This window comes from Malania oleifera, chromosome 8 (genome assembly GCF_029873635.1).
Source record: "Malania oleifera isolate guangnan ecotype guangnan chromosome 8, ASM2987363v1, whole genome shotgun sequence".
In the NCBI taxonomy this organism is placed as follows: domain Eukaryota; kingdom Viridiplantae; phylum Streptophyta; class Magnoliopsida; order Santalales; family Ximeniaceae; genus Malania; species Malania oleifera.
The window spans coordinates 72,788,740-72,808,644 of NC_080424.1; the positions used below are offsets into that span (position 1 = coordinate 72,788,740).

At 38.2% G+C, this 19,905-nt stretch overlaps 1 protein-coding gene across 1 annotated transcript; it reads right to left on the reverse strand.

The window, feature by feature from the left end:
* Positions 1-1,179: 1,179 nt before the first annotated feature.
* Positions 1,180-9,005, reverse strand: LOC131162727 (uncharacterized). Its single transcript, XM_058119331.1, has 3 exons — positions 8,942-9,005; positions 4,740-5,209; positions 1,180-1,254 (listed from the first exon to the last, which is right to left on the reverse strand). Exons 1-3 carry the CDS (start codon positions 9,003-9,005, stop codon positions 1,180-1,182), a joined length of 609 nt encoding a protein of 202 aa, XP_057975314.1.
* Positions 9,006-19,905: the final 10,900 nt, after the last annotated feature.

Genomic DNA, 19,905 nt, shown 5'->3' on the forward strand with positions numbered 1-19,905 from the left:
TTTTGTTGAACTGTGTGAGTATGAGATCAATCTAACACTTGAGGGCTTACTGAGTAAGGTGAGTGCCCTATTATGCTTCAGTAGTGACCTTTGGATTGCCTAAGTATCAGAGCAAAGGGGTGCTACTTGTATGGGCGGGTAATCACCCCTATCCTTAGATAATCTCATGGGTTAAACCTTTACATGTATTTGATTAGGTTTAGAGAATGATTTTAGTGTTTATGGAAGTGTTTTGAAAATGTTATTAAAATGATATTGATATCCTCATGTTAGCCACACGCTATTTTAATATGTTGTGTCTTCCCTTACTGAGATGTGTCTCACCTGAATATGATTATTTCTTTTTCCGAACATCCTCGAGGTCGGGCTTAGGGAGCTTGAGGGTTTATAGTTTTTGAGAATTGTAAAGAGAAAGGGTATATTTTTTATATACTATGGGGTTGTATAAAGTTAAAGTTAAAGTTTATGTTTATGTTGTTATGTTTTAAGTATGAGAGGAAGGAATGATTGTGAATACTGAAATGTGTTTGGAGATATGTGAATATATGGAAATGCAGGTGAATAATAGATGATATGGATTGTAGATAGAAATTAGTAAACTCCAATATTATGGTATTATATGTATGGAGATTATGTTTATGTTTTCCGCTGCGTATATGTTGATTTATGATTTATCAGGATATTATCAGGTATAACGCACTGTACCCGAGTTTAAGGGTTTGGGGCGTAACATTATGGTATCAAAGCAATGATTTTGGGATTTTGAGAACTTAGGAAATGCTTTATACCAGAGTATAGGAAATAGTTAGGATAAGGATACTAGATGGGTAGGATAGGTGTTGAGAAGTAGGTATGGTGTAGGGAAGTATAGGATTTTGTCTTATAGCTTGGAGGCAGAAATCTCTTGGCGGACTTTTGTGATTTTCTGATTTAGTCGATGGTCTCAGAAAACCATGGTAAATCCATTAACGACGATGTTTCTTAGCCGTGAGATTGGTCCTTATGTGGAGATTTTGGATTTATATTAGATTTAATTTAATGATTATGTTATTTGAGGTTATGATATGAAATTCTTATCCCTTCTCTATCTTACTTTCAGGATGGATTCTGGAGATGAGAATGTAGAGGCTGAAGGAAGAGAGGATTCAGTGACTTCTAGTGAAGAAGAGATAGATACCTCTAAGATGCTTCGCGGTATCGCCCATCAGGATAAAGCAGAAATGAAGAAGGATCCAAAAGAACATAACTGTCCACCTGCAGGACAAGGTTGCAGCGTTAAAGAATTTATGAGGATGAACCCTCCAGTCTTTACAGGAGGACCTAATCCAATGGCTGCATAGAATTGGGTACAAGAAATAAAAGAGATCATGGTTGTACTCGACTACACAGACGAACAAAAGCTCCGTTATGCCGCTTTCAAGATGACTGGAGAGGCAAAATGCTGGTGGCTTTTTGCGAAACTACTAGAGGATCAGAGGGTCGTAAAGATAGCTCTTACCTGGGAAAGATTCAAGGAGCTGTTCCTTGATAGGTATTTTCCTTCATTTTTCATAGGGGAAAAGATTGAGGAGTTTACTAATCTGACCCAGGGGGATATGAAGGTTGCGGAGTATGCGGCTAAATTTGTGGAATTGTCGCGTTTCGCTCCATTTCTATCCCAAATGAAGCAAGGAAGACCAGGAAATTTGAGAAAGGCTTGAGGTGCAGGATCTACGAGCCGGTGGTCGGGTTTCAGGTCTAGAGTTTTTCAGAATTAGTTGATAAGGCCTTGGTGTTGAAAAAAAGTATTCAGAGCAGCACTAAGTCTTCAAAGCAGAAAAAGAGACTTGCACCATCTAACTTTCAGTCTAAGGCCAGTCAGGGATCAGCGAAGAAAGGGAAGGAAGCAGTGGGCCCTGTATGCTCGAAGTGTAATAAGAGGCATAGGGGTGAATGCTAGTTTGGCACTCCGAATTGCTATAGGTGTGGTAAGCCAGGGCATATCAAGAAGGACTGCCGAGAACCATTGCCTATGGTATTTGTTCAGAACTAGGATTGGGGAAAATAGCGGGTACCGCTTGGAAGAGGTGCTCCACCCTGATTATACACACTTCAAGCTAAGGAGGATGCCATCAGAGAAGCAAGTATGAGATTATATTTAATATAATAATTATTTAATTTAATGAAGAATGATTGAATGATTTATATGATGATATGTATGCTAAGTTCTTATTGTTGTAGTTAGCAAATGAATTCAAGTAGAGTGAAACCATGATTAGTTAGTAAAATTTGGAGGACGGAATTTCTTAAGGAGGGGAGAATGTAATGAATCGGAGAATTAAAATTATTAAAATAATTAGGAAGTATAATAAATGAAATGAATTAATGGATAATGAGGAAAAAATGAAAGAAATTAGAGGAGGAATAGCAGGCCTTGTCAACGAATTTCCTGTCTTCGTCAACGAGAGTCCTTCTAGAGATCATCAACGAACTTAGTCCCTCGTCGACAAAGGAAACCCGAGAGAGTAATTTGAAACTCTGAATTTCTTCGATGAAGTCTCTATACTGGCTCGTTGACGACCCCATGTGTCTCGTTGACGAAGCCCTGCTTATAAATAGAAATTTTCTTCATTTCAATGAGAAAACTCAGGAACCTTCACTCTCTTTCTCTCAAAGAAACGATCTCCCAACCTTCTCTCTTCGATTTCGGGCCGGATTTGACCCGGTTTGACGATTCGGAATCACCACGAGGTTCGTAGGATCATTCTTTATAAGGTTGTAGGAGCTGATCGTTGATTTGAGAGGTTTGGAAAACATCCCAAAATCAGGGTAAGTGAGTTATTTTGGGAATCCCTTAACGAATATTGTTATTTAGAGCCTAGGAAGCATTAAATAAGCATTTTTCTTAAGATTTGAGTTAGTTGGAGATATTTTAATTAAACGAGGATTTTTGGATTCAAGGTCCAAGTGAATGCTGTGAGTATTAGTTCAGGGATCCTGCCAGCGTAGTTTAAAAGTCAGGTAAGGGGAAATGATATATTAAATCAGGTTTTTATGTATTAAATAAAATGGACCATGTTATATATATGTATATGAGTTTTCATTTGGGTATAAAATGTCGGTCATGTAAATTATGTTTTCTATGTGAAAATGAACCAATGAAAGTGAATAATATTTTCAGGATAATTATGTAAGAAATGAAAGGTATTTTCAGTATATAAACGTTAAATGTTGGTTGTCTTATTTTACAGGCAATGTATGCATTTTACTGCTAAATTGTGTGGCATGAGTAAATGTAAATTTTGTGCAAGTATATGTTAAATGTATGAGACGTAGTCTAAGTAAGTAAAGAATTAAAAATAAAATATGATATGGACAATTTTGCTTGTGTATGATAATACAACCATGTAAATGTAAGACAGCTAAAAAGAGTCATGTTTGCAAATCTTGCACATTTCTATATAGACTAACTGATGATAGCTAAGAGGAGTTGTAGACTGACTGATGATGACTAAAGACCAGCTGTAGTACGTAGAAAAGAAAGAAAAATGCAATGTAATGGCAATGAAATGATAATGGAATGAAATGTGAAATGTGAAATGTGAACGATGTAAATGGAAAGAGTCACTTAAAGTGAAATACAATGTTATGTTTAAGCTATGAACATGAATAGATGTGAATGATTGAATAATGGTAGAAAGAATAATGTAATATGTTATTAGAAGTATTTATGCTATTAGAACATGCTACGACTGGGTGAGGCATACTCTTCGCCTGAGGGCTTGTTGAGAAAGGCAAGTGCGCTAGTAACTTCAGATGTGGCAGTAGCTGCATAATGTACTAGGGCAGAGGGAACCTACTTGTATAGGCGGGCAGATTTCCCTATTCTTGGGGCCTTCGCCAGTAAACTTTTATTGAACTGTGTGAGTACGAGATCAATCTAACACTTGAGGGCTTACTGAGTAAGGTGAGTGCCCTGGGTAGCTTCAGTAATGACCTTCAGGTTGCCTAAGTATCAGAGCAGAGGGGTGCTACTTGTATGGGCGGGTAATCACCCCTATCCTTAGGTAATCTCGTAGGTTAAACCTTTGCATGTGTTTGATTAGGTTCAGAGAATGATTTTAGTATTTATAGAAGTATTTTTGAAAATCTTATTAAAATGATATTGATATCCTCATGTTAGCCACACGCTGTTTTAATATGTTGTTTCTTCCCCTACTGAGATGTGTTTCACCCGAATATGATTATTTCTTTTTTAGGACATCCTTGAGGTTGGGCTTAAGGAGCTCGAGGGTTTATAGTTTTTTAGAATTGTAAAGAGAAAGGGTATATTTTTGATATACCATGGGGTTGTATAAAGTTAAAGTTAAAGATTTTGTTTTATGTTGTTATGTTTTAAGTCTGAGAGGAAGGAATGATTGTGAATACTGAAATGTGTTTAGAGATATGTGAATATATGGAAATGCAGGTGAATAATGGATGATATGGATTGTAGATAGAAATTAGTAAACTCTGGTATTATGGTATATATGTATGGAGATTATGTTTATGTATTCTGCTGCGTATATGTTGATTTATGGATTATCAAGATATTATCTGGTATAACACACCGGACTCGGGTTTAAGGGTTTGGGGCATTACATACTTGCCAATTCATTCACATTCCACCTTTCTTTAATAGTGTTATAGTGAATCTGAAATAGCCCATACTGAGGAGACAAAGAATTCAAAATAAGCTGAACAAGAAAAATTTCATCAACATTCATTCCCAGTGAGTTCAATCTAGCAGCTAGATTAGTCATTTCAAGGACATGTTCATTCATTCCTCTACTACCATCAAACTTCATGGTGGTAAGTTTAGCCATTAATCTCCCTACAAGGGATTTGTCTGCTGAACAAAACCTATCTTCCATAGCCTTAAGATATTTCTTTGCATTTTTATATTCCTTTGCATTTTTAAGTTGAGGAAGCATTGATTTAATGTTATTTGCAATACACATTCGCATAAACATAATGCTTAATATGTTCGATCTTTCCCATGACTTAGACAAATCTTGCTGCTCCGAACTGCTTGTTTCAATAATAGTAGTTGGTTTATCCATTCGTAGTGCTAAGTCAAGATCCAGAACACCAAGGTGAAACTGAATCTGTTCATCCCAATCAGAGAAATATGTCTCATTAAATATTAGAACAGAAGAAGCTAGTGAATAAAGTGAAACAAGAATTGACACTGCAATAAAATGATCACAACATTAATGCTTTGAGTAAAAAAACACTTTCATTACTAATATTGCGTTCAATCTTTGGATTAACTTATGCAACATACTAGCATTCACATTTACTGGTGATTTCCATCCACTTAGGCATAATTGATAACCCTTTAAAGTTCAATTGGTCACTTTTGGGCATCCATTCCAATCTTACTTCCATTCTATCAATTACACTGATTAATTTAATGATTACTTGAAAGTTGTTGCACCTTTGGGTCAACCGTAATAATCAAGAGTCATTTTGTAATAATTTTTTTTTTTTTTGCAAAAACACAATTTAATTCAATGTTTATAACCTTTCTTAGCAAGATCACTTTGGTGACAACATGCTGACCATAATATAAATATTGAATTAAAACAGACCAAGCAAAATATTATCCATACTCAAAGCAAATAATTAATTTCCCATAATGAGAATTTTACTTGCTTACTTCCATGTCAAACTCTAGCAGCCCATGCATGCTTAAATACAATTATTTTCCTAATTCAAAATGGGTCCATAAAATTCCCACCATTATGAATTTACTATTATTATAACATGTGAGTGTCACATACTTAATCAAACAATAAAATGGTTTGCATGCATCATATGTTTGATGGCTTAATTCGGATTTAGCACTTTAAGGAAACTGTCGACGATTTTTTTGGAATCCAAAAATCTACTCTCGGTATTTTGTTCAATTGACGGTTTTAGAAAGACCGTCAAAACCATCACCGGTTTTGTTCGGACAGCAAGTTCACAATTTCAAATCTATGATATTCCAAACCAACATACCCATAAATTCAGCAAACATCGTATAAATTTTCCATTTGATTCCAGAAAACTATCATGGGCACAAACTTTACGTATGAAACAAAAATGAGATTGTAAGGGATTAACGGAAACGATCTTTATATTGAAAGGAAGATCTTGATAATTTCAACCATGTGCTCTGATACCCATGTAAGAATTTATACTATTATTTTTCTGTTTTGCTATAAACAAGATATTTAATTATCATGATCTTCACGTATATATGTTTCCTTTCATGTGGAAAAATAAAGACATACCAGGATCGTTCATGGTGTATGTCAACCAAGAAGAACACTCGTAGAAACCGTTGAAATCGTTTCTCTCGCTTCACCCTGATCTCTTTCTTTACTTCACCAGATTTATGAGATTAGGACTGATGGACAGGGAGCTAAGGTAGAGAGAAAGGACAATTCCTATATGTCTTCCTTCATTCCATTACCTTACAGAATATCATTACCATTTAGCTAGTCCACATAACAATAGCTATGTAAACTTCCAGCTAATAAATCTCACAACATTTATTCAAAACTAATCTCTTTAGTTAACCCATAAATGTGTCCATTCATTTCCCTTACCATAAGTCATTATCCTTATCATATGTGACATATGACATTCATGTGGGACATACTCTTACACCCTTAACATCATAAATTATTTCCTTTGTAATATGATTAGGATTACAAGTTGAATTTTCAAAAATCATTACATTTCTCCCATTCCAAATTTTGTAAATGCTTGTTTCCCAAGTCAACTTTCTAATAACTAAAGTAGCACTTTGTCGAGTAAAACAAAACTTCTAGTCACCACGTCCCAATTTAAAAGAGCAAGGAAGAATAGGGTGAGCATTGGCTTTGTTGTATATATCTTTTGTTAAAGAACTTTCAAAGAATAGATGTTCTATGTTATTTATTTTTTTTTGGCAAACATGCATAAGGTAGAACAAAGCATGCCATGAATATAAATAGTCTCTTACTTTTTTATTCAAAATTGGACCATTAGAATAAAGCATATCACACTTTGACCTCATAAAACAAGGCATAGGGACTTATTTGGCGTTAGGTTATTTCATGATGTTTACTAAGTTGAGTTGGTGATCATTTACAATAACTATTACATATATTTATATCCTTTAATTTGGGGCTAAACGTATATTAATTTTACAACTACAAGCACAAATTTAAAACTAATAAATCTAAATAATAGAGGACATTGAAAGCCTAATAATAAATTGGGACCGCTATGTTTGTCCAGTGTTTCTCCACCGTGACATTTAATGACAAGCGACATTCGTCTAATAAGTTAAGCAACCATTGTCACCAAATATTTTGGGCAAATTTCAGCTAATGACATAAGCAATCATCGTCGCCTATAACTTGTGACCATTCTTGCATGGTGACTCCATCTTCTCTGTAGCCTGGGTGTTAAGGGAAGGTCCATCCCTTAAGTAAATTATGTTTGTCCTGTTTGACTTAAATATCTTTTAAGTGATTCTCTACTTAGTCATTTCGCAGACTAGGCGATGCGTGATTCACCTTATTTAAGTGAAATATTTAGTTTTAACGATAATTTTAACTGAAAAATTACTGTTATATTTCAAGGAATTGCACAAAAATGATACAATCATATATCAATAATGATTTAACTGGCGGACGTTGTCTAGTTTAAAGGGAGCAACATTTGACATTGAACTACATATGATTTGTGTGAAAATATGAGGGTATGTGCCTCACAAACAAACCCTCGCTGGTCGACTCCTGCACCACTATACCATTACTCACTCCGACTGCTTGATTGGTACGCGGTACTGGTACATATTTATATATATAATGTACATTGAAAACTAAAAGGTGGCTAGCTAGCTACCTACCTCTAGGCTCCCAGCAGCACATGAAGCCTACTTACACACACACACATACACACACATATATATATATATAAAATGATCAGAAAAAGCATGAATGCAATATCTGTAAAAATGCACGTTAGTCCCCACTACGTAATTGGGTTAATTAACAAAGTGAAAATAAAATAGAATAGAGAAGATGGAATAATGAGAACTTTTAACAGAAAGATATATAGATAAGAGTTAATAAACAACACTGGGGCGGGCGGCCCCTGAATCCATCAGAGACCACGACTAGAACACTGCAGACGCCTTTTAATTTGTACGTGCAGCTACAGACAGCCTCTGTGTATGTATACTCCAGTACTGTTTTAATTAAGCTTGCCCCCCAACGCACGAACCCACTACGCATGCCTTTTCCCCACTCCATGTGCCTCCACAGTAATCATATGTGTATGCGTGTGTTGTGGATAATAGCTAGCTAGCTAGCTTAGCTTTCTGCATTTGAGAGAGAGAGAAAGAGGGAGAGAGGTCTGGCTCCGGGCTCTGCACCCCATCATTATTTAATCAATACGGCCGGCTTATTAACACTTTTCTGGCCCATTTCGAAATTTCAAGGTCTCAAATAGTTTAGTTTTTTTTTTTTTAAATGCAAAGACTCTAACTATTCACTTTAAACATTATGGTGTGGTACCAAATCTAAAAATGATAAAAGTTGTCTGCCCATTAACGCATTCCTTGTAATTCATTAGTGTAAGACCTCAAAAGGGAATCGATCCCGTCACCTCTGGACTACCAAAATCACAAGTCGTCCTTACTACTTGAACTGATATAGTCAACATATATAGCATTCATATGACCTATCACTCTTACTTAAATTAATGCTTTTCCATTCCATTTAAATATTTAAACCTAAACTTTAACATAAAAAATTCTCATTATCAAAACATTTATAAATAATGAATGTACTTTAAAACAAGTACATACTGATATATCTCAAATATATCACCTACCCTAAAAAGAAAACATGTTCCCAGCATTAATGGGGGAAATCACCTACAAAGTCAATTGCTCGACCAGAGCCATTGACGCCGGCCATATATTGACCGGAATGATCCATGCTCGTGCTATAATGATTAGAGTGATCCACGCCAAACTCTATAAATGACAAATCTTCCAGGGTCAAACCTGACCAATGTAAAAGGGGTACTACGGAGAAGTTAAGGTATCTCATTCTAATCAATTTCACTGTTGCTTACAACGTCTCTTAAAGCACCCCCTTAGGCATCGGAGAGATCACCCAGAGTACACCCCGGGTCCTCCAAGCTGCGTTTGTTTTCGTCCTCTTCAAGTGATCGGGATCGAAAAGCTCATGGAGGTCAGATCGACATTTTTGGGAGTAACAGTTGACGCTGTCTGTGAGAAAGCTTCTGAGAGGTTTTAAATTTTTTATCCTCAATCCCTGGATCATGACATCAACCGCCAATTCCAGGTCCGACCCTGCTGCAGGTGATCAATAGCCCCAGTTCGTTCATTCTGCACCCGGAGACCGTTCGGGAGTGACAAAGGAAGAACTCCTTATCTTCCAAGGGAGAATGGAAGCCTCCCAAAAGAAGATGGAGGACACGTTCAACATGCTCTTACAGCAAATGAGTCATGGAGAACTTGCCCCCCACTAGCAGCTGGTTGATCCTGACTCACAGGAGAAAGCGGAAGACTCAAAGGAGAGTAATGAAAAACCAACCCCACAAAGAAGGTGGAGGACGCGAACAACGTGGGATTCAATGAACAAAGATCGAACGAACTAAAGGAGAGGATCAAGAAAATTGACCAAATAGAAAAGATGATAAAGGAGGCTCATTCCAACCCGTCTTGCAAGGAGACCTTATTGAAGTCTTCAGATCCACCTTTCATCAAAGAAGTGATGGAGGTCAAATTGCCAAGTAAGTTCAAAATGCCTACCTTGGAAAGGTATGAAGGCTCGACCGACCCGGTTGGTCACCTAGATACCTTTAAGGTGTTAATGCAACTATAAGGCGCACCAAATGCTATCATGTGTCATGTGTTTGCTTTCATCTTTAAAGGGAATTCCAGAGCATGGTTCCGAACCCTAAAACCCAGATCCATCAAATCCTTCTCTAAGATGGAACAACAATTTGCTTGACACTTCATCAGTTGCTGCAGGATGCCAAAGACCTCAACTCATCTATTGAACCTGGTCCAAGGAGAAAGGGGAATGTTGAAAAAATTCATACATCGCTTTGTCGCTGCTACCTTAGAGATTTGCAACTTGGATCATGGGGTAGTATTGGCAGCCCTAACCATGACCCTTCAACTTGGGGACTTCTTGTACTCCCTGGGGAAAAGGCCTCCAGTCGACATAGGGGAACTAATGGCACGAGCACAGAAGTATATCAATCTGGAAGAAGTAAAAGACACAAGGAAAGACCGAGTTGATTTGAAAAGAAAGAGCTCGAGGGATACATGGGAAACCTCCAAAACAGGGAAGAAGCAAGATAGTAGCAAGTTGTAGAGCAGCCTTAGGGGTTAGGACATACAAGTAAGTTCTAGTCCTACACTCCCCTAAATGTCTCACGAACCAATGCCCTAGGGGGCTCCTCTGACCCAATCTAGCATGCCCAGAAGGAGATTGTTTCATAAAATTGCACCTCTATCAGTCATATCTTCGAACATTTTGTGTGTCTCTATTAAATTATCAAACTTTGCATACATATCTATAAGTGCATTCTTTGTCACGCTACTCAATTTTAGTACAAAAGATGATCACAACTCATTAGGTAAAAGAAAATCAGCCTAATTGACGAATAACGCTTGTGAGGCCAAACGACTACCCAACAAATGAAAATAGCTCATTAGGCAAAATTGGTCCAACAAACGAGCAACGCACGTGAAGGCAGAAGACTACACAACAAATGAGTGCAGCTCATTAGGAAAAATCGACCCAATTGGCAAATAATGCTCGTGAGACCAGAAGACTGGCCAATAAATGAGCGTAGCTCAGTAGGCAAAATCGACACTCGTGAGGCCAAAAGAGATGTTCGGTGAGAATTCCCCATGAAGGGAAGTTCGACAAGAATGCCCTACTAAGGGCAGCTTGACAAAAATGCCACCAGAAGAGCAGCTCGGCAGATCGGCAAGAATGGCCATATAAGGCAGCTCGACAAGAATTGCCACATAAAGCAGCTTGGTAAGAATGCCCACAAAGAGCGGCTCGACAAGAATGCACATGAAGAGTGGCTCAGCAAGAATGCCCATGTAGAGCAGCTCGACAAGAATGCCCATGCAGAGCAGTTCGGCAAGAATACCCATGTAAAGTAGCTCTGTAATAACTCAATAAAATTACTCAAGGCCTCGTCGACAAACACAGGGGATTCGTTGACGAGGGTACAAGAGGGTCTCATCGATGAGAACATGTATTGTCAACGAGAAGATACTGAGAGGATGTTTTGAGCAATTCTGAATTTCATCGACAAAGGGGAGAGTTCGTCGACGAATTGTCTCTTGACCACCTCGACGAGGTGATGTGGCTCGTCGACGAAGCCCACAGTATAAATAGTGTTAAACTCAATTTTCTTATGCAAAAAACTAAGCGAAACTCTCTCTCTTCTCTCTCTACGGTCTCTCCTTCCTTTCTCTTCGATTTCGGCCCCGTTAGCTGCCGGATCGACGATCTGAGGCCACCACGACGATCCTGGGAAAGTTCTCCCTAAGTCTGCCGAAGCAGATCGTTGATGGGACGAAGTTTGATTTCATCCTAGATTCAGGGTAAGGTCTTTTTGTCAAATTTTGGCTTTCCAGTAGTTGTAGGAAATGTAGTAAACATAGAAATAATGACATTTTTTTTTTTTCTGGGATTTATGATTTTTAGGGTGTTGAGTGGAGAACCCTGCGGGTGTAGGACTCGTCACAGTAGGGGATTCTAGCAGGAATCAGGTAAGGGAAATATGTTATGCTAGACAATTCTAATATGTTTTCAGTATAAATTATATGTTTTTACTAGATTATCATTCACAGTAGAAATTTATACAATTTATCAACTATGTTATTATGTTTTAAATTACTGTGTGGCATGAGAATATAGATATAGTATAGAGACATGTTTTACAGTAATTTTTAGGATTATGTTTTACAGAATATATTTCCAAGATTACGATTTACAGAATATACAGACAAGAAATATGTTTTACAGTAATTTCAGAATACCATAATTATACAATTTTACAGTACCATGACATACAAATTTACAGTTAATTATAGAAATACAGTTGTTATAAAAACAATTTATTTCAGCATCGTGGTTTATACAGTTATTACAGAATCATGGTAAAACAAATAGTTATATACAGAAAAGTATTATATAGTATCAGACCCCGATGGACCATTACAGATACAATTTACAAAGGACGGTACCGTAGAAGTCGATCGTGCCTATGTTTTGGACAAAATCCCCATCAGATACGGGTTGAAGAGGGCCGATTTGACTAACGGAGTATAGTGGTTTATCCTGGTAGGCCAGCCAGTGATAAATTCCGCCTACGGGCCGCACAACCCTATTATGAGGGGTTAAATCATGACATACAATTATCCATAGGGAATTTTTTCAGTATATATATATATATATATATATATATATATATATACAGTTTACAGAAGCAGAGGATGTACCTATGTATATTAGAAGTATTATGAATAGAAAACTTATAAAGACAGTTATGTTAAGCAACGTGAACAAGGTGGTATTTTATATTATTTGTACCGTATTTACAGATTCAGCTATACATAATTATATAGATCAGACTTTTATAAAATTGTAACTCATTTTCCACACACTTGCAATAGCATATTTCATCTTACTAAGCGTTGCCTCATCCCATTAAATTAATATTTTTCAGGCGATCCAACTAGGCGAGCATATCAGGCTTGCAGATAGAGGGAGCTACAGTGCTACCCTGATAAAAGAGTGAGTGTTTTTGGAGAGGGAGTAATTTTGTGTAGCTCTAGTTTAGTTGTATATGTGTATTTTGGGAACAATCTAGCACTCTGGTATTGTATATTTTGATTACGATTATATGAGTTCAGCTTCTCGTTGCTTAGGTTGACGATTTGGTTTAATGTAGTAGGTATCAAAGCATTATAAATTTCATAGTATAATATAAAGAAAAAATATCTAGAAAAAAAATAGCAGGTCATTACAGTTTGGTATCAGAGTCTAGGTTGTTAGGTTCTGTAGACTTTAGAATGCAGCGGAAGCAATACTAAAGTATAGGAAATGAATTGAGGTTTGTTCTGTGGTTTGGGTACAGGGTTTTCCCTGGTGGTTTCTGTGTTTTTCATGGGGTGACGATTTCAGGAAAACCATAATAAACTATCGTCGGGTCATGTGTCTAGGTTGCAGAACTGGATTTTGAATTAAGATCAGGGAAGGTAGTTAGTTATGAATATGGGATTTGAGGGGAATAAAATAGATTAGGTTTGTGCAGGAGATAAGATTCTTAAAGTGTGTTCTTTGTTTTCAAGATGGACTCGGGAAGCAGTGGCACAAATGCTGGGGAGGATAGGCCAGGAACTTCCAGTATAGGTGGAGGAGATACAGATATTGTACTGTGTACCGTCACTCAGCAGGTGATGGCTGAGATGACCAGAAGCTTTGGGGAGCGTAACTGCACGATTGAGCAGTTTATGCGAATGAAGCCCCCATCCTTTGCTGGAGGAGATGACCCAATTGTAGCTTAGAATTGGGTCCAGGACATCGAAGAGACGTTGACAGTGCTTCCTTGTTCGGATGAGGAGAAGGTAGTGTTTGTAGCATTTAAACTGACAGGGGAGGTAAAACACTGGAGGAGATTAGTGTGACTGATTGAGGAGCTGAGGTCGGTTTTAGTGTTGATGATGTAGGACCGATTAAAGGAGCTGTTCTTCGAGTGATATTTTCCTTCTGTCATTCAGAGTGCACAGGCAGCAGAGTTTATGCACCTGGTATAGGGGCAAATGACCATATCTTAGTACGCGGCTCGGTTTATCGAGTTGTCATATTTTGCTTCACATCTAGCACCTGATGAAGAGCAAAAAGGCAAGCAAGTGTGAAGAGGGACTGAGGCAAAATTTGTTTGAGCAGGTGATTGGTTTCAAGGCTCAGACATTTACGAAGGCTGTAGATAGAGCTACGATCATTGAGAGTCGGATACAGAGGGGTATAGTGGCCTAGAGTCAGAGGAAGAGGCCTACGCCTCAGGGTTTTCAGGTTGGCTCCATTAGGGATCCATAGAGAAGAGGTCATGATAGGGGAGATCAGAGGTAGACGATAGGACCTCACGAGAATTAGGGTACGCCTACTTTCCTAGCATGTTAGACATGTGGGAGATGACATTTAGGGGAGTACCGGGTTGGGAGAGATGTTTGCTATCATTGTGGGAGACTCGGTCACATGGCACGTGCATGCCTAGGACCACTAGATCAGATTCCAACTCCCAAGCCCTATCGGGGAGGATATTAGGCTCCTCGTGGGGGTCAGCAAAGGAATATGGCCCCGATGAGGGTTTACGTGTTGACGCTAGGTGATGCTGAGGCTGCAACGGATGTGGTGATAAGTACTTTTACTATGTTATCATATCCAGCTATTGTCTCATTTGATTCAGGTGCTACACATTTATTTGTCTTTGCATCCTATGTTAAATTATCTAGAAGTGAGACCCAATCATTATATATAGAGTTTTCGGTAGCTACACCGTTAGGGTCAGTGTTACGATGTAAAAAGGTACTCAAGGGTTATCCAATAGAAATTCAGGGGAGAGTGCTACCAGCATATCTAATTGTGTTTGATATGTGTGGGTTTGATGTAATATTGGGAATGGATTGGTTGGCAATTTATCACACCAATATTGATTGCCATCAGAATGAAGAAATTTTTAGACCCCCTGGTGAGCAAGAATTCAGGTTTGTTGGTTTATGTGTACATGCTCTGTTGTAGATAGTATCAACTATATAGGCAAGCAGACTAATCTGGGATGAAAGTCAGGGGTTTGTGTCTTTTGTAAAGGAAGCGTTAGAGAATGAATCGAAGCTCAACAGTACCCTGGTCGTACGAGAATTTCTAGATGTTTTTCTAGAGGAGCTACTTAGGTTGCCTCCCGAACGTGAGGTGGATTTTCCCATAGATTTACCTCCAGGGGCGGCACCAATTTCTAAGGTTCCTTATCGTATGGCTCTAGCTGAATTAGAAGAATTGAAGAATCAGTTGCAGGACTTGCTGAATAAGGGATTTATACGACCCAATGTATTGCCATGGGGAGCTCCAGTGTTGTTTGTAAAGAAGAAAGACGGGTCTTTAAGGATGTGTATTGATTACAGAGAAATCAACAAGGTTAACTATTAAGAATAAATATCCTCTACCCCGTATAGCCGATCTATTTGATCAGCTCCAGGGTACACGGTATATTCCAAGATTGACCTCAGATCAGGGTATCATCAAGTGAGAGTAAAAGCAGAGGACGTTGCGAAGACAGCTTTCAGGACCAGGTACGAGCACTATGAATTCCTCGTTATGCCGTTTGGTCTAACGAATGCCCCAGCTATGTTCATAGAATTGATGAATAAAGTTTTTCACCAATATCTAGATCAGATTGTGGTGGTTTTTATTGATGATATATTAGTGTACTCGAAGAATTTTAAGGATCATGGGGTACATTTGGGGCTAGTACTACAGACACTTAGGGAGGAAAATCTTTACACCAAATTTAGCAAGTGTGAGTTCTGGCTTGAGAAGGTTGCATTTTTGGGTCATGTGATCTCAGGAGATGGTATTTCAGTGGATCCCAACAAGATTGATGTGGTGGTGAATTGGGTTAGTCCGAAGAACGTGCAGGAAGTTAGAAGTTTCTTGGGACTGGCAGGTTATTACCATCGGTTTGTTGAGGGGTTTTCAGCTTTGTTAGAGTCTCTCACACGTTTGACCAAGAAAAATGCCAGGTTTGTGTGGGATGAAGAATGTGAGCAGAGTTTCCAAGAATTAAAGCAATGGCTTGTCACTGCACCAGTATTGACGATTCCATCTGGAGGTGATGGGTATGTGATTTACAGTGACGCGTCTTTGAGAGGGTTCGGTTGTGTACTGATGCAGCATGGTAGGGTGGTAGCGTATGCTTTCAGGTAGTTGAAAGAATATGAAAAGAACTACCCTACACACAACCTGGAATTGGCTGCAGTTGTATACGCACTGAAGATCTGGAGACATTACTTATATGGTGAGAAGTGTGAAATATTTTCTGATTAGAAGAGCCTAAAGTACTTCTTTACATAGAAAGAGTTGAATATGCGCCAGAGGAGATGGTTAGAACTCATCATGGATTACGACTGCACCATCAGTTACCACCTAGGTAAAGCGAATGTGGTGGCTGATGCTTTGAGCCATAAATCAGAAGATACAGCGCAACTAGCAGCAGTAGTTCAGCACCCAATTCAGATGGACATGGAAAGGCTCGGTGTGGAATTAGTAAATCCTCAGGCATTTATTGCCAGTCTGGTTGTATAACCTATACTTTATGAAAGGATTAAAGGCACGCAGGGGAATGATCCAGAATTGGCAGAAGTCATAGCTAAAGTATAGAATGGTCAGGGGGAAGAATTTAGTATTTGTGAGGATGGGGCTTCGAGATTTTGCACCAGATTGTGTGTGCCTGCAGATGACAGCATCAGGAGGATGATTTTAGAGGAGGCACACAGATCTCTATACACTATTCATCCTAGCAGTACGAAAAATGTATAGGGATCTGCAAGAGTATTTCTGGTGGAGTGGCAAGAAGAGGGAAATTGCAGAATTTGTACAGCAGTGTTTGACGTGCCAATAGGTTAAGGCTGAGCACCAGAGGCCGGCTGGTCAGTTGCAGCCACTTTTCACTCTTGAGTGGAAGTGAGACCACGTATCCATGAATTTTTTTACTGGGCTACCGCCAGCACCACATAGTCAGAATGCCATTTGGGTGATTGTTAATAGGCCAACAAAGACAGCTCATTTTCTACCCATTAGAATTAGCCCTATGAATAGGTTAGCAGAGATTTACATACAGGAGATTGTTTGACCCCATGGAGTGCTGATATCCATAGTCTCGGACCATGATCCACATTTTACATCGCGGTTCTGGAGGAGCTTGCAGGAGGCATTAAGGACTCAGCTAGCATTCAACACCGCTTTCCATCCTTAGACTGACGGTCAGACAGAGAGAACAATTTAGGCACTTGTGGATATGTTTCAAGCGTGTATATTGAATTTTGGGGGTAGCTAGACTTAGTATATGTCATTGGTGGAATTTGCCTACAACAATAGCTACCAAGCTAGCATTGGCATGGTTCCTTATGAAGCACTCTATGGTAGGAGGTGTCGTTCCCCTTTATATTGGAGTGAGTTGGGTGAGAGGCGAGTTTTGGGGCCAGAAATAGTACAACAAGCGTATGATAAAGTTCGACTCATTCGAGATAGAATCAGTGCAGTACAGAATCGGCAGAAAAGCTACGCAGATACTCGCCACCATGAACTAGAATTTGAAGCAGGTGATCATGCATTTATGAAAAATAGCACCATTGAAGGGGATCATGAGGTTTGGGAAGAAGGGTAAGTTGAGCCCTAGGTTCATTGGCCCATTTGAGATACTCAAGAGAATTGGGTCAGTGGCTCATCGGATAGCTTTACCACCATATTTATTCAGGATTCACGACGTGTTTCATGTTTCTATGTTAAGGAAATACGTCCCAGATCCTTCCCATATCATTAGCTATGCAAAATTAGAACTCAGTGGTGATCTAACATATGAGGAAGCTCTAGTACATATCTTAGATAGAAAAGAACAGGTATTGCGCAGTAAGAAGATACCACTAGTAAAAATCGTGTGGAGGAATCACACGATAGAAAAAGCTTCTTGGGAGCTTGAAAATGAGATTATACAGAAATACCCCCACCTGTTTAGTGGGTTATAGCAGTGATGTGTAAATTAAAGTAGTGACAATTTTGTTTTGTACAATGTAATTGTAATGTAGAGTATAGGATAAGTAGTATTTTGGTTTTGAGGGAATTTTTTTTTATAGTTGTAATCTCCTAGAACTACCCATGTAACCACGGTATTCCTCCGCCATAAGTGAGGGCATGTAATAAAATAAGTAGATCGTTTTCCTCTTAAAGGATGATGAGTTATATGAATAGTAAATTTCTAAGACGAAATTTTTATAAGGAGGGGAGAATGTATAATAACCCAAGAAAATTACTCAAGGCCTCGTTGACGAACACAGGGGATTTGACGACAAGGGTACAAGAGGGTCTCATCGATGAGAACATGTATCGTCGACGAGAAGATACCAAGAGGATGTTTTAGGCGATTCTGAATTTCATCGACGAAGGGGAGAGTTCATCGAAAAATTGTCTCTTGACCTTGTTGACGAGGTGATGTGGCTCGTCGACGAAACCCACAGTATAAATAGTGTTAAACTCAGTTTTCTTACACTAAAAACTTAGCAAAACTCTCTCTCCTCTCTCTCTATGGTCTCTCCCTCCCCTCTCTTTGATTTCGGCCCCATTAGCCACCGGATCGACGATCTGAGGTCACCACGATGCTTCTGGGGAAGTTTTTCCTAAGTCTGTCAGAGCGAATCGTTGGTGGGACGAAGTTGGATTTCATCCCAGATTCAGGGTAAGGTCTTTTTGTCAAAATTTGACTTTCCAGCAGTTGTAGGAAATGTAGTAAACGTAGAAATAATGACATTTTGTTCTGGGATTTATGATTTTCAGGGTATTGAGTGGAGAACCCTACGGTTGTAGGACCCGTCATAGTAGGGGATTCTAGTAGGAATCAGGTAAGGGAAATATGCTATACTAGGCAATTCTAATAAGTTTTCAGTATAAATTATACATTTTTACCAGATTATCATTCACAGTAGAAATTTATACAGTTTATCAACTATGTTATTATGTTTTAAATTACTGTGTGACTTGAGAATATAGATATAGTACAGAGACATTTTTTACAGTAATTTCCAGGATTATGTTTTATAGAATATATTTCCAGGATTACGTTTTACAGAATATATAGAGAGGAAATATGTTTTACAGTAATTTCAGAATACCATGATTATACAGTTTTATAGTACCATGACATACATATTTACAGTTAATTACATAAATATAGTTGTTATAGAAACAATTTATTTCATCATCATGGTTTTTACAGTTATTACAAAATCATGGTAAAATAGATAGTTATATACAGAAACATATTATATAGTATCAAACCCTGATGGACCATTACAGATACAGTTTACAAAGCACAGTACCGTAACTATATAAAGTTCAGAGTGCAACATCCTATTTAGATAATACGTGGTAGATAAGTCGATCGTGCCTATGTTGTGGACAGGCTCCCCATCAGATATGGGTTAAGGAGGGCCGATTTGACTGACGGAGTATAGTGGTTTATCCTGGTAGGCCAGCCAGTGATAAATCCCACCTACGGGCTGCACAATCCTATCATGAGGGGTTAAATCATGACATACAGTTATCCACAGGGAAGTTTTTCAGTATTTATATATATATATATATATATATAATTTATAGAAGCAAATGATGTACTTATGTATATTAGAATTATTATGAATAGAAAACTTATAAAGATAGTTATGTTAAGCAACGTGAACAAGGTGGTATTTTATATTATTTGTACCGTATTTACATATTCAGCTATACATGATTATATAGATCAGAATTTTATAGAACTGTGATTCATTTGCCACATATTAACAATAGCATATTTCATCTTACTGAGCGTCGACTCATCCCATTAAATTAATATTTTTCAGGTGATCCAGCTAGGCGAGCAGATCAGGCTTGCAGATAGAGGGAGCTATAGTGCTGCCCTTATAAAAGAGTGAGTGTTTTTGGAGAGGGAGTAATTTTGTGTAGCTCTAGTTTAGTTGTATATGTGTATTTTGGGAACAATCTAGCACTCTAGTATTGTATATTT

What these genes read in the sequence shown, in the direction of transcription:
- LOC131162727 (XM_058119331.1), bottom strand. Translation starts at nt 9,005, where the DNA reads ATGGATCATTCCGGTCAATATATGGCCGGCGTCAATGGCTCTGGTCGA. An exon ending in TCGAGCAATTGACTTTGTAG is followed by an intron (nt 5,210 to 8,941) that starts GTGATTTCCCCC and finishes ATTTTATTGCAG; the next exon opens with TGTCAATTCTTGTTTCACTT. An exon ending in TGAACTCACTGGGAATGAAT is followed by an intron (nt 1,255 to 4,739) that starts GTTGATGAAATT and finishes CTTGTCCTGCAG; the next exon opens with GTGGACAGTTATGTTCTTTT.